The following is an 18,418-nucleotide window of genomic DNA, read 5'->3' on the forward strand; positions in this document are numbered from 1 at the left end:
GGGCAGTGCCAAGGACAATTTAGAAGAAAATGTCCTAGGCTGTGAATGGATTTTTGGGAGGAGAGCCCAGGAAGTATATGAATACTGGGTATGATGGAGCCCTCATTGGAGCTAGTGAAACAATTATGCTAGCTTTTATAAGTGGATTAACAATTGAATGAAGATTGTGACTCATCACAAGATCACTCACAGAAGGTACATTTATGGTGCACACCACACTAAGAATTTTTAATTTTTGTGAATATATACAGTGAAACACCTTGGTGAAAAAGTGAAGAAATAAAATATAAATAAAACTAACACGTGGTATTATTGCAGCTGATTCCTTGCCCAATAATATATTATTGATGGTAATATGGCTTCACAATACTATGGGATATGGTTGTTTGTCTTAAACCAGAAAATTTCCTCCTGCTCAAATTGATGAATCAAGAGTATTACCCACAGTTAATAATTTATGAAGTCTCACAGTCAAACATATTAACTTCTATCAATGCCCCTGCACATAGCAGGATGAATAGTTCATATTATGATGCAAAATAATACATGGGCTGACATCCATGTTGACTCCAGAGTCATTGATGAAAAATCCTATCTCAGAGGTATGGTTGCATAGTCAATGAGGGGATTCCCTGAACAACTAAGCTACCATATGAAAGCTATTTGAGACCAAACAGCACAGCTCTAACATCGCTGTCAAATTTTACTAGGGAGTCCCTGTAGCTAGTGATGAAATCATATACCTTGCAACAAAACTCTCTGTGAATAAGGGCCTCATGCAGAGAGCATCGAATTTTCAAATTGGCGAATTTCATAAAAAGTAGCTTTTTTGGAGTTTTATTCTCCATATGCAGAAAAGTGCGAATTCTGCTATGTTTAACATGGACGCCACTCGTGTGGCGAGTTTGAATGGGAAAGATGCGCGCTTCAGAAATGTGTAAAGAAAAAATTGCGGCTTTTTTTCCCCCTTTGCTATAGGCGGCAAGCGCCATCTTATTGCCAACTTTTCCTGGCGCGGCAAAAATGAGAAAATCGCGCCATTTCCCTGGCGCGAACAGCCGCTACATGCCGTTCGTACCTCTCTGCATTCGGAGAGTTTTAAAAATGGCGCGATGGAGGTTCTCGCCAGCCGCGAGGCGAGTTGTAGCAATAGAAAAAACAAATTGGCGCGTTTTTCGTAACTCGCCATTTTCTGCCGGTTTCTGCGCGAAATTGTGCAAAATTGTACAAAAAATGGCGAATTTTGAAATAACGATGCTCTCTGCATGAGGCCCTATGTATGAGAATACTTAGCTAATTGTAGCCTGAATGCTGCGTCTATTACGGCACATGGCACACCAAACACATCCTGCGCACATGCAAAGGCACTGGCAGTTCCGGAATCAGCTACTCTACATCTTCCTCTGTGACACTGGAAAAAGAGTTGAGGAAGTCTGGAGGAGTTAGGAAGGGGTGTAGAAAGCTGTATGGACTGGTGTGTGAAATTGATTGTCTGGATTTATACTACTTAGAAACTATAAGCAGCTTGAAAAACAATCCACAAAATACTGCCAAACTTTTTTTTATTGCATAATTTTTTATTAAGTGCATATAAACATTACAGCATTAGGATCACACATTTTCCAGTAGTCAGGAATTTAACATATGTAAATCTATTAACAGGAAGGAAGAATAAAACCAAAAATATTACCAGTGAAGTTTGATTACAAGGCAATTCATCCACACTGATGATTATAATTATTCCTATATTGAATACATATCAAAGATGTAAAGGGCCCAATTTGTGAGTTTGGCTAAAGTGTAAAAACTGGGGTCCAAACTCTTTTTAATCCACTCATTGTATCGTTAAGGTATGAAGTCAGTCACTCCATTGAAATCTCCACCCATATTTTATTTTTGATTTGGGTCAATGTGGGACGAAGAGGGGACTTCCAATCACAGGGGCTTAACTACACTACTGCAAAACCCTGAAATGCAGGTGGGCTCGAGAGTGGGAGGGGACTGTGGCTGATCGACACTGAAAGTTGGGCACGGCCAGAGGATGGGCCCAACCTCTGAGTTGGGCTGCCAGGGCCTCTGTTTGCTGCAGGGCCTTCAGATAAAGACCCCCGCATCCCCTCGTCGTTGTACCAATGTCTTGGTCGATGCTGGAAGTTGGACCCCTCCAGAAATCAGGCCCAACTCCTGCATCCGCCCATGTGGCCTCAGCTTCCCACCGACGTGGGAACAGAGGCCTCGCTCCCATCCCACATTGCCTGCAAGGTAAGAAATGGGGGGGTGGGGGTGGGGGTTGAGTGGGATTTGAGTGTGAGTTAGAGAGGAGGGGGGAGAGTGAGTTAGAGAGAGGGTGAGAGTTAGAGAGGAAGTGGGATGAGAGTTAGAGAGCAGGGGGGAGAGAGAGTTAGAGATGAGGGGGGAAGAGTGAAAGAGAGAAGGGGAGAAGAGTGAGAAAGTTAGAGAGGGGTAAAGAGTTAGAGAGGAGGGGTCAGTGTGAGAGAGTTAGGGCGTAGGGCACGAGTGGGAGAGTTAGAGAGGAAGAGAGAGAGGGGGGGGAGTTATAGAGGAGTGGGGAGTTAGAGCATGAGCGAAGTTAGAAAGGGGGGAGTTAGAGATGGAAGGAGAGTTAGAGTGGAGTGTGGGGAGAGTTAGAGCGGAAAGGGAAAAAGTGACAGAGGGGCTTTTAAAAAGTTTTGGCAAGGAAGGGGGGGCCCAAAAATTGTGGTTATGCCACTGTCTAGTCACCAGCTATTGTACATTTAACAACAGTTAGTATATCTGCGACAGTTTCTGAGAATACCGGTCCAGGGATAGGCTTACCTGAAAATATTGTCCATGGGTCTCGTGTTAGATTACCCCCCATTATTTGGTGTAGTAGATAAAATATTAAGTTCTATAATTGGGTTAGTTTAGGACAACTGCTAAATGAGTGACATAGTGGATATTTGTTTACACTCTCCAACAGAAAAGTGAACAAGAAGGGCATATTTGTGAAGTTTGGCTGGTGTAAGATCTACTGTATACATTATTTTGTAGGAATTTTCCTTTATTGTAGAGCAAATTAAAAAAAGTGTCCCTGCCTCCCAAATATCTGACCAAGCTTCCAGTTCTAAAGTTTGGTTCTTTCTCAAATTTAACATGCAATTGTCTTTATTATTATTATATGGTGAAAAGAGCCTACAAATAGCATATGATGTCAGCAATATCACCTCAACTGAGTTTATTTTGGAACAAAGGAGTTACTGGTGACAGGAAATTTTTATTTTACTAATACAGCACAGTTTTAGTACAAACATAGTTAAGTTTCCCAAATTTACTAAATATCTGCATATCTTCAACAGGTTCTCAAAACCTGGTGCAATACACACACTGCTACACTGTCACATACATACACTATTTCAACAGCAGACAATGATTACAGATGATATCCAAACGTACACACAAAATGCATCACTCTTTCACTATGCATTTTAAATAGAACACCCATTCTAAGAATGCCCTGTTACACCACTTAACAGGTTAGAGCAAAGAAGGGCAAAATGAGAAGATATTATTACATTTAGTGTTTCCATACAATATTTGACACAAACACGGATGCTTCTAATGTCTTTTAAATGCTACAATACTTTCTAAGTAACAGGTAAAAAAAATAACGAATATGTAAACATCATATAAATACAGGTTTATGACATAATTCCTATATACTAAAGTACCAACGCCTCCTGGGACAGTCCCTGGAGCAGAGAATAGCCCAGTTCAACTCCAAAGGACCCCTCATTCTACAGAGTTTTGATGCTTTAACCCTTTGAGTGCCAGTGGGTGCCGAGGTACCAGAGTGCCACAGCCCCCCGGCACGTCACAATCATGTAATTGGAGTAATCACATAATTATCATGTCGTCACTCGTCCGGTCAGACCGTGAATATGATCTCCCTGTAGCAAACAAGTAAATGCTACATCATGGGGCCCTTAGCATGCCACGCCTCATGATTTTTTTATTTCATATAGTGCTTTTCTGCCATTGGGACTCAAAGCACTTCATAATTACAGTATAGTGCGCTGTAAGCAGCATTATTACAGACACACTCCCTGCCCAGATGAGCTACAATGCATGTTTTTGGTGCCTGAGTTACAGGGCGATAAAGTGACTTGGCCAAGGTCACAAAGAGCTGACGCTGGGATTTGCACCAGACTCATCTGCTTCAAAATCGGTGTCATTGTTATCAGTCAGTGTCTTTATTCACTGAGCCACTCCTTCAGCTGTGGTTACTATGAAATTGGGTACTCAGAGGGTTAAAAAGTATGTCCAGGACTCCTAGACATGTTACAATTGCCTCAAAACGACATTTTATACACTATTTTAAACAATAGTAGGCTGGTAATAGAAATAACGTGTAATGGCATGACAAGTATTTGTTCTATTTTTCTATTTATGGAATGTGTTGACCCTTCTCTGCAGGAGAATGCTTTCCAGGACAACATTTTTAACAATAACATTTATGTACTTTGAATGGATTTAAGCTAATTTAACAGTGCAATTTTCACTAGTGTACTCCTACATCAAGAAACATAAATACTTCTTGTTTTTAAAAGGAGCCATTTATCGTGGCCACTGTGCAGAAAAATACATGTACTGTATATAGTAATTAAGACATAAAAATATCAACAAACAGGAACTATGTTTTCAAGCAGATGATCTAATTAGCTGACGTTAATCAGAAATAATTATATTTAACCGCTTATGGCAGTAATTCAAAATAGTGCTTTGAAATGATATGTGATAATTAATTTGTTAAGTTTGAGGGAGACAAATAATGTATGTAAACACTCACATTTACAAACTGTGTAAACAAGGTTTTCTGCAATTGTAATCACATTTCTAAATCTCTCTTCTGTTATATATGCTTATACAAACTGCATTTATAAGTAAGAGTACTAAATAGCTCTTGTTAATTGAAACAAGATGAGCTGGTCATGTTTCTAAAACTCTTAACTCCACCGATTTTCAGGGGTCATGTCTCAGAATTAAATGGGTGAAGTAGAAGCAGCAACTGACCTGAAGCTCTACTTTATGCACTGTTGTTTTAATAACATTTATACACAGAAGAACAACAAATAAACATATCACATGTCTCAGACAGGTCAGCAACGTTGCTTTTCCCCCTTATCTCAAAGCATACAGAGCTTCCATGGCAGCAAGAGATTCTGGGAACTGACATGCAAATGAGCACACCTTTTACTTCGTCTATTTTAACATGGATCGCTATGAGCTTAGGCCTGCTGCATTACACAGCTTTTCAGCGCGTACTGGGTTAAAGAAGTGCATACCAGTAAACCTACTCACAGACAGCTGTTCCAACCTTTTGGGTCTCATCAGTGTGAGGCTGGTTATACTGGCTTTGCAATGTGAAGTTATGCAATACTTCAACCCAGGCTGTGCTGAAAAGCTGTGTAATGCGACAGGCATAAGCAAGATGTGAATCAACAGGTGACAGTGTGCTCATTCGAGTGCCATTTCCCAGAATCCCTTGCTGCAGTGGAAGTGCTGTATGCTAGGAGAAAATGGTGAAAAGCAGGGTTGCAGACCTGTCTAAGACATATTAATGTGCTCACAAGTGATATTTTTATTTGCTGTACGGTGGAGGGTTTATGTCACTTTTTTTTTACCCACATAACTTATTTAATGTGTGGTTGAAACCTATCACAGCTTCAAATTACACTACAATGCCAGTATAACCACCCTGATGAGACTCAAAAGGTTGAAACATCTGTGAATAGGTTTACTGGCTATGTACTGCTTTCACCCAGGCATGCAATGCAGGAGGCATAAAACACATAGGGGTCCATATGAAAATGGATTTGAAGCAAAAGGTGACCCTGTGCTCATGTGAATATGCTCACAAGTGATCGTTTTATTTTCTGTACGGTGGAGAGTTTTGGCACTTTTTACACCCACCATAACTTATTTAATTTTGATCTACTCAAATGCTTAATTAAAGAGGGATGTTTTAAGATAGGCATTAATGATGGAGAGAAAAGGTGCTTGGCAGATATTGAGGGGGAGGCAGGAAGGCCGGACAGGTTACAATAGTCAAAATAAGGAGAGAGGGTGGGCATGTATTGGAGTTTTGGCAGCAGAGGAAAGGGCTGCAAAATCTGCAGCCACACTATGAATACAACTTGATCTGTGTGGGGTTACATCCTCCAACTCCTAGCACTGACAATGCTAAAATGTCCTGCTTCTACAGTAGTAGTCAGTTTCCACTAGTGGAAACAAATCAAATATTAAATTGTAACGCAGAAATCCTGCTAAATTAACAGTTTGTTCAATATATAGAATTGGGGGAGGGAGAGGAGTATTGTGGCATTTAAAAAAAAAATCTCTTTATTTGTATTTTCACATGAATATCCCCTTTTGGGGATCGCTCCTACCGGGAGGCTGCACTGCAGGTCGGCACCATTTTCTCTCCACTTGAGGGTCTGGGAGCGGGTGTTTTCCTTTGGAATTCTCCACTTTTTTCCTCCGTGGGGTGGTCCCCGTCACCTGAGCCATCCGGTGTTGTATTTGGGGGCAACTATTGGCGCGGGTCAAGTTCGCAATGAGGCCCGGAGCTCACACTTAGCACCTCCACTCCGATCGACAACTGGCCACGCCCCACTGTGGCATTATTTTTACCTCAGGTGACACCCTAGTTCCTGAGATACTTACCAATATACGTCTTGGGTGTTTAAACTGCTACCCAATATCAATCCGCAACCAATGTCGTTGTGTCTTCCTATTGATCTGCGGGACCCATGAGATTTGGTCCCTATTTTGAATTCCCTGGAGGGGCCTTTAACACTGGTATATTTGGAACCAGAGAGCAAAGCAGAGGGAGTATTTGTGCTGCTGTTTGACAATAAATTAAGATTCTTTTTACACCAGATAAGAATTGGTGATCTGATCCTTGTAGACCGTGAGACTTTGAGTGCGGTCTCCCTTTGCTTTTCTATTAGAGACTATTATACAGTTTGACCATACTGTTTGGAGACAAGCGCCAAGTTATTTTTGGTACTGTATATCTCATTTACTGAACTTCAGAATCTTTTTTTTTTTTTTCGATCTTTGTAATAAGGCGTCCTTAGAGCTAAAACAAAAAAATGGGGGGGAAATGACTAGGTGGGATTGCTGCTTTAACTTCCCAAGCTTAACAGACATGCTTAATTTGAAATAATGATCAAATGTCTTAGCATGGCATACAATTATTGCACTCTCCTATTGCTTTTCTCATCGAACGTCATTTAAAAAAAATAAAAAGGAGTCTCCAACGTAATAGTTTTCAGAATAAAAGGCATACATTAAATAACATACAGAATAGTCATCAAGTACATCATTTGACAACTAAAAAGGAGTGAGTTGTATTCATACAAATGTAAATCACAAGTTTTAGGATACACAATCTGATGGGTGTATTACGGTACCAGTTTAAACACTGCAATTTAATGGAGGGGTTTTCCTGGTGAAAGGGTTTGGGTTCAGGTTACTGCTGCAAACCAGTTTCCAATATTTGCTTTTCTCTATGAACTGCTTACACATGGAGATGGTGCACATAACTTCGTTCAATCGACATTACAAGAAACTGTTGCTGGTATGTTCTTTTAACGCTGATTCAGCAAAATACTTTTTAAACAAATATTCTACAAATAAAAAAACCTTGTTACGGTTGGATTGTAGACAGGTTACATACTTTTGAACTCATTCATTGAATGCCTGCATTTCTTGGAGCTGCCGTGTGCAATCATTATCTCTGCTTTTCTTGGAGCCAGTGTTGAAGGGCTGACCATATATTGACAAACGCTTCTCATAAGCCCTCTTCAGCTGGCAATCACAATTTAGGAAACGGCAAAGTGCATACACATACCGACCGGAGCGAAATCAAGAATGTTTACTTGTGTTTTGAAATGGTACAAAACATTTCTACAGTTTCCCAATTATGACAGTCAGAAATTCACTTTGTCACCGAAATTGATCGTTGTTGTAGAGGTAACTCTCATTAAGTGCATTTTTGGCAAAAATTCACTAAATTACCTTCCTGGCTTGGAATTTCTTGATATTTCGATTGAAAAACTCATTAAGTGTCAATTTAGTCATAGTTCAGAGTTACCAAAACATAAAACTCATTAAGTATGATTTTGAAATAATGTCAAAACATGTCATTGCATTTTCCTCAGTACTCAAAGAATGTAGTTAATGATTTTTACCTCTACAACGACGACATGATGTGCCTCTGACTATTGAGTGATTAGAAATGAGTTCAATAAAAAAAGAAGGCCCTTTTCAAATAATAGTTTAAGAAAGGTAAACAATTTTGGTTGATATATGACAGGGCACTAATCAGCAAGGAATGTCCTGTTTTTCACACTGTCAAAAACACAAACAGTAGCGAACATTTCACCTCTATTTTCCTTCTCAGAATATGTCCTCTTATGGCGAAAACAGATGCTCTGGACGTCCATCCTAAACTCCAAGGTCACACAGATAAACAATTGCTACAGGATTATGTGATCCAGCACTCAAAAAGATCAATGATAAAAATAATCTACATTATTGAATTGCAATGATAACAATTTATTCCAGCATCACCAGCAATGATTTGAGGCATAGGTAAGCCTGAAGTAGGGGGGTTTGCACCAAAATGTTTCCCATAATTTATATGTGATGCTGGAATAAATTGCTTAACATTTGAAACAAAATCATGTACAATATTTTTTGATCATTGACATTTTGATTATCGGATCACATTATTTTATCATGTTTTTTTTACACATGCCACATTGCAGACAACATATGGAACAAAGTGCAAATTCAAAGTTACATCATACATGTAAACATTACAATTGTTGTCTATAATAATTTGTGTAAATAAAATACAACCTTGTCTTTGTTTCAGACATTGAACTCCTTTAGCCAGGCACAATGTGCCTTGCATTTGACTATTTAAAATAATTACTTAAGTACAGTACTAGAGATGCGAGAAACCTTCAACCAAAGTCACAAACCAGTTAAAATTTGCCATTTTCAGTCACATACTCGCCAAGCATCAATCAATATGCAATTTCACTTTTTTTGCCAATTTGTGAAATTCTCTAAAATAGCTAGATTTGCTTAATATTGAGACTATAAATAATGCCCATACACCATGTTTTGCTCACACTTTGGCGAGATTTAGCTGAAAGCGTGCGAATCTGCAAAATCTAAGACTAACTTTATGACATTAGCACTTTGAGGCTTGGCTAGATGGTTAAAAATAAAATGAAGATGCTAAAAATGTTGCTAGTGCATTTTGAACAGTTTCACATATCTCTATATAGTATCCTGACAAACACACACATTTTACAAATTCAGACATGTGCAGCCCAGTTTGCATACTAGCATTTTGTTGATATGAGACATATCTTACATACATATCATGCTTTACCACAGATTAAAAGGAACACAGTCCCCAATACTACTTTTTACATTGAGATGACAAATGTAAACTCCTGAATTAGATCAATCTGTCGCCATCTGCAATATTAAAAAAAAAAAAATCTTACTGCAAAAAAAACAAAAACTCTTGAGATGTTCCATTAATCTAGGGCCAGGTAGCAATGTTAAATACATACTCTTGTTTGCAACACTTGAATACATTCTTGTTCATTTGTTTAGCCAAAAAAAACATGCATAGTGTGCAAGAAAATACACTTAATTCCTAATGTTTAATGGATGTTCGTGATAGAACTACAGCATTATAAATGTGCAATGTGTATGTGCCACGTTGTGGCATCATAATCCAAAGGTACTTGAGCAGTGCAACTCTAAACTGCTCTAAAATGTAAGAGTTTTAAATAACTTTGTATATAAGTTTCAGCTCATAAACTCTTATTTTAATGCAAACAAATTAAGTTCCGATTCTTTTTCCATTGGGACATTTGAAATTGGGCAGTAGATGAGCTCTGTGCAAACACAGGTTGCACCAGTACAACATTTTATAATGGGCCACATTTCCCATCTGCAACAGAATTATCCACTGCCAGTGAAACAGATTCTTCTTAGGATGTATGTATTGTTTTTTTTTTTTTTATTGCCCAATACAGATCCTAATACTTCCGATCTCTTTTTTTGTTTCTCAAATATAAGTTTTCATTCCCTTTTTATTTTACAGTGTGTAGACCCACTGTAACGTGATTTATTTATGTACATCAAAAATATGGATGCCAGTGCCAATAGAGCACCAAGCAGAGGAGGTCCACAAGGGTTATATTCCTGTGCAATTCCTGAGAGCAGAGGAACGAGTATCCGCCCCACTGATGTTACAGACTGTCCAACTCCTATAAGTGTACCACTTCCATGTTTCTCACCTAGGGTTAATTCAAGGTCAACGACACAAGTCCTCCCTACATTGGTGGAGAAGGCCAAAAAAGTAGAAGACAAAACAACTATCCAGATTGTAGGTGCTACTGCATAGATGAAGACGGAAAGAAATGTGAGAAAACTTGAATGTAACATCATTGTGTAGGAGTTGTGCTCATAAAATCTGGAAAGGGGTCCAAGCAAAAAGCCTGCCAGAGCTCCAAGAGTGCTGCCATAACTTATTAAGTAACCAGTCGTCCGTGGGGTGATCTGAAATCTTTCTTCCATTGCCAGAGCAAAATTGCTGTAGTACAGCATGACAGCAATGCCAATTAGCAAACGAACCAAAAATATGTCCCACATATGGGAGAAGGCCACTCCGATAACTTTCCTGAACATGGCAATAGCTTGAACCAAGAGAGACTGTGTAGCATTACACTTTATTACCCCGTTGGCCTCATGAGAGACCAACAGGTTTAATTCAGACTTTGAGGTGAGTATTGTGGTTGTCTTCTGGTTAAAAATTGTGAAGTCATTAGAGCAAGGCACAACACTACTCAATATATGTTCATTCCGTGGTATAAACCAAACAAGACCTGTTAAAGTAAACAAGTGCAAATAGGTAAGTGAACTCTTACAATCTTAATATTACTCCTATTTTCTCATAATCTTTTACACATTCAAATATGATGGACATAATATATAACAATAATAGTAATATTTTAGGTCAGGGAAAGACACTGCTTCCTTGCCTATCTCTCTCTCTCTATATATATACATACACACACATAGAATTACTTGCTTCCACTGTGCATTTCTAGTACCCCTGTTAAATTTCCTTAGTCTGGCTGTTTGCTTTAGGGGCAGCAGGCACAGGCGGTTGGAATTACCTTACAGGTCAATATAAATTTCATGGTACTTTTTATTAAATACCATGACCTCTGTAAGATAGCCTTTTACTTGTAAAATAGTTATTTCAAATATTCAGTCCATTCACTTTCATGTGGAGAGTTCAAATTTTAGATGCATTTTAAAGATCTTCAAATTGCTGCAGATCCATGGTTTATAGCATAAAATGCAGCCCAGTACCTGTCTTCTATCTAGCTTATGTTTAGGGGTCCCCCCACAAGTATCCGGATATTCATTTATTCATCCATCCTACTGTTGTGGTCTTTAGCATTACGCAGCTACACGGTCTAAAATGCATCTGAAGATGGGACAACCGTTTTTAATTTAATTTAATAGCAGATTAAGCACTGAATTTTTTCCCCCCACAAAATGGTCACATGGGCAAAATAACATCAAATGATAATAAATGGAAATAATGAGTTATTCATCAATATATTCCTTTCACAATACTTCACTACTTACCAGCATTTATAATAAAAATGGCAGAGCAGAGGAAGGAGGTAATGTAAAAACCACCAGGTAGTTCTGTAAGGCAACCGCCTACCACAGGGCCCAGGATAAAGCCCATGCTGGAAGCTGCATTAAACCTTCCCATCACAAGAGGGCGCTCTCTCTCGGGCACCAGGTCTGACAGGAAGGCTTTTGAAATGGAGAGCGAGTGTTTAAAAATCCCTGTAGGGGAGAAAAGCACATTTCTTTCTCTGAATACCTTTAATGCGAGGAATCACTATTCTATTTTACAGGATACACTGTATAACAAAGACAAAATCTAAGACAGTACGTGAACGGTTACCAACTTACCTAGGGCGTACACAGTCTTAGCAAGTTCAAAACCCAAACACACTACATTGTGTGTGTGTGTGTGTATTACAAAACAAAAGAAGACAGTGCAGCCTCCATAGCATAATCCAGTATAACAATTTAATGAAAAATCTGCATAAACAGCCACTCACAAGGATGGACAGAACTTGCGCGCAGAACTGTAATTGCATCAAAGGATCGTCCGAGTTGGAGCAGGAACTCATCCAGTAGCTCTCCTGACAGGCATCTCGATCGTAGGGTAACGCAAATAGGACAGAGCAAGGTGCCTGTGTTTAGGAAGGACCATCATACTAACTGAGCCCTTCTGATCGGAGGAACCAGAGGATGCAGCACGGGTGTGCCGGGGGAAGGCAAAGATCGAGCTGCCTGTCAGGAGAGCTACCGGACGAGTTCCTGCTCCAACTCAGACGATCCTTCATGCATTAACAGTTCTATGTGCAAGTTCTGTTCATCCTTGCGAGTGGCCTGTTTTTATGAAATTTTTATACTGGATTATGCTGTGGAGGCTGCACAGTCTTTTGTTTTGCAGTGAATCGTGGGAGGTGGTTGATCCTGTTGACAGCTGCATGGCAGCTCCAGTTTTTATTTTTATATATACTTTTTATTTTTGGCATATGTTCGGCACTTTTTTGCTGTAGTCAGCATCCTCTTGTTTCTGTCCTCCCTTCCCTGTTACCTTTTCCTTTGTGATTTATCCTTGGTTTTCATTTTTTATGTTTGTTTGTTCTTTATGTAGAGTCTTTCATGGGGTAAGCACTTTGCCATGCTACCTCTTCACTAATTGTGACCCTCCCTTTATAAGCGCTATAAATTCTCTTTGTTTTTATGTATGTATGTATGTAGAAAAAATGAGAAGTGCACACTCCAAGGTGAAAATAATAACAAAAAATGGTTTATTTATTCCATATAATGCTAATGCTCACTGACAAGACAGAATTAAAAAACTTTAATGCTGTTATTGCCAGTAATAAAGTCACAAGTACCAGGTATTATGATATTAACCACGGAGGTGTCCAGTTATCAAGCTAATCCTAGGAGGTCTTCAGCTACTTAGGGAACAATACACAAAACAGATGATATAACCTGTTGGTAAATACAGTCCTCACATGAAAAGTCCTCTTGTATATAACAGGGAACTGCAGGGAAAATTATAGTTGGTGCGCAATTTATAAAAAGGCTGTCCAAGGAATTAGCTGAAACTCCCCTCTCAGAGGATATCAGGCAGTAAGCCAGCTGATCATTCACTGTGGGAAGGGTGATATATCACATACTGGCAGGAAGAATAATAAATAAAAAACCTCCTTCACAGACCTTTTAGCTGGCACACCAGCTGATGTATAACCACAGTCAAGGTCCTTGCAGGCCAATCGTTGGTGGTAATACTGTGGCACCTCTGCTCTCCGTGCCTGTGAAACAGAGGGATCCACCTTCAAAGTCCTGGCTGAAGAAACAGCTGATGAATGTTCCTGTAGCTGACGTCCTCCTAGGATTTGCTTGATAACTGGACACCTCCGTGGTAAACAGCTTAATACCTGGTACCTGTGACTTTATTAATTGCAATAACAGCATCAACGTTTTTATTCTGTTTTGTCAGTGAGTATTTGCATTTTATGGAATAAACAGTTTTTGTTATTTTTACCTTGAAGCACTTCTCATTTTTTCTTTAGTTTTTCTTTTGGATGTGGTACATTCTTTAGAAAAGCCGCCCTTGACGCCGGAAAACACACTCTTTTTTTTATTCCTAGAGACTCCTAATTTTAAGGAACATTTCTTGACTTTACTACTTTTGATTGACATACTCTCATTTTTTTCTTGTTTATGCATGTTTTAGATTTGTGCACTGCATGGTAAAATCATATGTATATTTTTTTATATTGATAATAGTAATTTATGATTGTTTATCACACCAAATTTTCCCCCTTTTCTACTGGGCACAATTTTTCTCTTATATGGATTTGGTTTGTTATCAATTTTATCATTAGAATCATTCATTATTTAATTTCAGTATTTAAGCACTTATTTCTTAGTAGTTGTGAACGCGACCACATTTCCTTTTTTTAACACACACACGTCATTTGGAGCGCTATTGGGTTTGTGACCAAAATGTATACAACAAAAGACAAAAAGGTCACCATTCTACATCCAATATGACAAATAATTTAGTACATTAAAGAGGTAATCCCAGCCGGGTTTTCCTTTCTCCATTTTTTTAATACAGAATTGAAGTAGGGGTCTCCGGAGCTCAACCCCATTAATTTCAGCTCAGGAGACACCCTGCTTCCGGAGATACTTACCGTCATAGAGGGTGCCGGTAGCCACTCTTGGGTTCACTATACAGGGTATGTCTGCATTTCAAAGCTGTGAGCCAAAAGGAAGCTGTGATGTCATCACGTGTGGCTTCCTGTTGACCCATGTGACGAGGAAGCTGAAAACTGCAGAGGGATACCGACAGCCCTTTCGGAGGTAAGTATCTCTGGAAGCAGGGGGTCCCGGAGCTGAAATTAATGGGATTCAGGGAGACTCCCTGCTTCAATCCTGTATTAAAAAAATGAAGAACCCCCCCCCCACTCCCCAAAAAAATGGCTGGGACTGCCCATGTATTTTATCTGTATTCTTTCTTCATAAATATTGGTCATTTAGTTCAATACAGTGGCCAAAATATTTTAAGCCGACAACAATGTCACGGAAAAGCCATTTATGTACTAAATTATTTGTCATATTGGATGTAGCATAGGGGCCATTTTGTCTCTTGTTGAGAACAAAAGCTGAAGTAAGCAGAAATCTAAAATATTAGCAAAGTTCCAAGAAAATGACCTTCTTTTTAAATTCTAAAATCATACATCACCATTACAGACCTATTTGTTCTTAAAATCCAATTCAATGCGTCCATGGGTAGTTACTTACCAACAGGTATTCTGGCAATGGCATAGATATAAAGGTTAGTCGATAGGCCAAGAAGGCCATAACCGAGGGCACTAAGAACAATACAGGTAATAAGTGAATATCGTCTTCCAGCAATATCACTCCAACTTCCCTTTGGAGAAATAGAACAGTGGTGTAAGAATTTAGCTTCGATAACCAGGCAGCCACTTTTGTGACACAATTATAAACTTGTGATTGCACCAAAAAACATAGATTGTAAGCTCATCTGGGCAGAGTGTGCTGCGTTACGTTGCACTATACTGTAATTGTAAAGCACGTTGAGTCCCATTGGGAGAAATCGCTATATGAAAAAGTTATTATTATCATTATTATTGCCACTGAGTTTTTTTTCCAAGCCTTCCATGTGTCATATAGCAGTACTAAATCATTACAATAAAAACTACAATGAAATAAGCAATCTGCAATGCACACCCCATCCTTACTTCATTCAAAGCATTCTAGAAGCTCACAAAGAACAACTTTCATCACATACGTTTTAAAAAACTTAGGTTAGAGAACTCCCACACCTAAGTGCTGCAAGTCCATACAGTTAAACTCTATTTCTGCTCAAGTTAGTGCTGCCAGCGACCAAATGTATGCAGGTAATTATCAGGAATACCTCCCAGTGATTGCCTAGCAGCACGGCCAGAGGGGAGCTTTTGACATGGAGAGACTAAAAATAAGAGCACGGAGCAGTAGGGATTTCTGATAGAATAAGCAAGCTTATTCTACCAGGGCCAACACATAAGGGTATTTCAATAAAACACAAACAATTAGAACTTGTCCATTCACACCAATAGCTTCTAATGGCTTAAAGCAGCAATCCACGCTGCTCAAGACTTTTTTTATAAATTTAGCTGAACCGGTGGTCCCCTGGAGCTGATCCGTGGCTCCCGAGGTCTGTGGAAGCAGCCGGTGCTCACGCACCAAGTGCTCCCCCACCAAGTCACAAGATGACCACGGGGAGCCAGGCTCGCTTCCACGGCCAATAGAAAGCTGTGGTGTTATTGCAGTACTGTTTATACAGTCCTGGTGGCCATATTTCTATTTTTTTTGCGTCAAAAGTGGCAAAAAAAAAAAAACAACTACAAATAACTCTGATTCAGGTACATACATACAAAAAAAAGTAATTCAGAGGCAAACTGCCACATTAAAACAGTTTCAACAATGAACTACCACTTCTGACAATATACGATCAGCTTGAAGAAGAACGGTTTGAATCTTACCACTATTGGACTGGAAAAAAGCTGTAAAACACCATAGAAAGATCCTTAAAAAAAAAAAAATACAAGTAAGAAATAGATCAGTTCTGAATTTAGCATGAAATATGTTGCAAAATACTCGCATTATCAATTCTTACTAAAGAATCATTAAGAGTGAATATGAAAAGATGTCTTGTATCTGGAAACATAATAGGTAACTAACCATTTAAATTGTAGTTACACACATCGTTTATTAGAAGCAAGATATATCCAGATATGAGACGTGCTTCAGTAGTTCTAAACATGTTTTAACGACCAAATGACTGGTTAATTTTCCTGTGAATGGGCCATCATCATCATTTTACTCCAATGAAAGGTTTGAGACCTGATCAACAAATAAATCCAGTTCATGTGAACAGGGTAGTAGGATAACCAGTGGCGTAGCTAGGCATGTGCGGGGCCCCGGGCAAAAAAAAGTTCAGGGCCACCTCATGTCTCTCGCTCTCTCTCTGCTCCCTCTGCATGTTTGCTTTCTCCCTCTCTCCCCTAGGCTGCGGTCCCAGTAACTGCCACGTGCGCACGAGGCGTGCGCCGTGCGTATAAGCACCGCCCCTCAATGGGGAAGGGCCCAGTACTCACCTTCCCGCTGAAGGTGCAGCTGCGCCGTACTGCAAGTTTTTTTTAAACTCAATGAAATTGAGTTTATACCTTGCAACGGAGGCGTGGCCATGCCCCGCCGGCGGCTCACCCAATGAGGGCGAACCAGCCGCGTGACGTCATGGCCACGCCCCGGCAAATCCCCGACCACGCCCCTTCCCGTCGCAAGCTCCCTCTCTCCTTTCAAACCGCAGATCGCGGTTAGCGCTGTGCACGTGCCACCCCCCCCGCCGGGCGTGCATGTCACAGTGATGAATGGGACCGCAGCCTCAGTCTTTCTTTTCCCTCTTATTTATTTCTCTATTGTACTTAATTTTCTCTTTGTGTCTCTTCCTTCCTGTATCCTTTCCTTTTCATCTGTTTTTACCCCTGTGATTTAACCCTTCCCTCCCTCTCACCTTTCCCAGCCTGTCTCTCAGGCTGCAGATCCAGTCCCACGCTGCACTACTTGAGGCCCCGCCCCTGACCTTGGCCCCGCCCACCCACAGAGACTCTGCAGAGGAAGGATTTTCCCCTCTGTTCTTCCTGCTGCATCTCAGGGCCCCGCCCCCTGACCCAGACCCCGCCCCCTGACCCAGGCCCCGCCCACCTGCAGAGGAAGAGATTTCCCTCTGTGCTTCCTGCATCTCAGGCCCCGCAATGTACCGCCGACAGGGGGGATGGGCGGAGCGGGCTCCCCAAGAGTGCAGTCCCCTGGGCTATAGCTACACCCCTTAGGATAACCCTATGCCATGGACAACTAGACGCCCCTCACCCTTATTGTTTGAAAACCAGTCTTATACAAACGTGTAGTATAACTATCAGGAATATACTGTAGGTGTATGGTTAGTAACATGTGTTAGATTCATAATCACTGTTACCTACTATTCCTGCTGTCGTATGGCTGGCTCCAAGGGATCTGATGTGATGATTTAATAACGGCACAATCATACTCACACCGAAGAGGTCCTTAAATTAAAACATAATGTATGCGTTACAAATGACAAACATGCTTTACAAATACAAAAATGGGTTAACATACATAATATATATATATAGATATAAATAATGTAAATATAATATTTTGCTTAAGAAGCGCTGGCAGTGTACACAGCTCTATACATTTGCAGACACAATGCGTTCCTGCCCTGTCGAGCTTACAATCTAATTTTGATGCCCACGGTCATAAGGAGCTGGCACCCGCTTCAAATGCTGTAACATTACCACTGAGCTACTTCTTAAGCATGTAGTATATAGAAGTACAGTACTACGTATCCTGTACCTTTCTATTTTCTCATCCAGGATACCGTTAATTTTTTATTTTACAAACTTACCTTCCCTTTCTTGTGTTAAACCATTATTATTGCTTAAATCATTCTAAAATATACAGTCCAAAGAGCTTTATATCAATTGAATTTTTTCTTAAATTCAGGCACAGTACCACTACTTTTCTTAAGCCATTTCAACCAATGAGCATAACAATGTCCTACCTGTTTTAATAAACAAAGAATCCCTGCAGCCCCCCATGGGCCAGATCTACAAAGCTCCCCTAAATCAGG

General features: G+C 39.9%; 1 protein-coding gene across 1 annotated transcript in view; it reads right to left on the reverse strand.

Moving 5' to 3' along the window:
• Positions 1 to 2,267: 2,267 nt before the first annotated feature.
• SLC67A2 (solute carrier family 67 member 2) overlaps positions 2,268 to 18,418 on the reverse strand; it is a 29,911-nt gene continuing 13,760 nt past the window's right edge. Inside the window, exons 2-6 of the mRNA XM_075590427.1 lie at positions 17,741 to 17,828; positions 16,248 to 16,291; positions 15,004 to 15,133; positions 11,740 to 11,949; positions 2,268 to 10,964 (exon numbers count right to left, since the gene is read on the reverse strand). Of these exons, the coding sequence (XP_075446542.1) occupies positions 10,159 to 10,964; positions 11,740 to 11,949; positions 15,004 to 15,133; positions 16,248 to 16,291; positions 17,741 to 17,828 (1,278 nt within the window). The 3' untranslated portion in view covers positions 2,268 to 10,158. The remainder of the gene's footprint in view (positions 10,965 to 11,739; positions 11,950 to 15,003; positions 15,134 to 16,247; positions 16,292 to 17,740; positions 17,829 to 18,418) is intronic.

Source organism: Ascaphus truei, chromosome 3 (assembly GCF_040206685.1).
Source record: "Ascaphus truei isolate aAscTru1 chromosome 3, aAscTru1.hap1, whole genome shotgun sequence".
Lineage (NCBI taxonomy): Eukaryota > Metazoa > Chordata > Amphibia > Anura > Ascaphidae > Ascaphus > Ascaphus truei.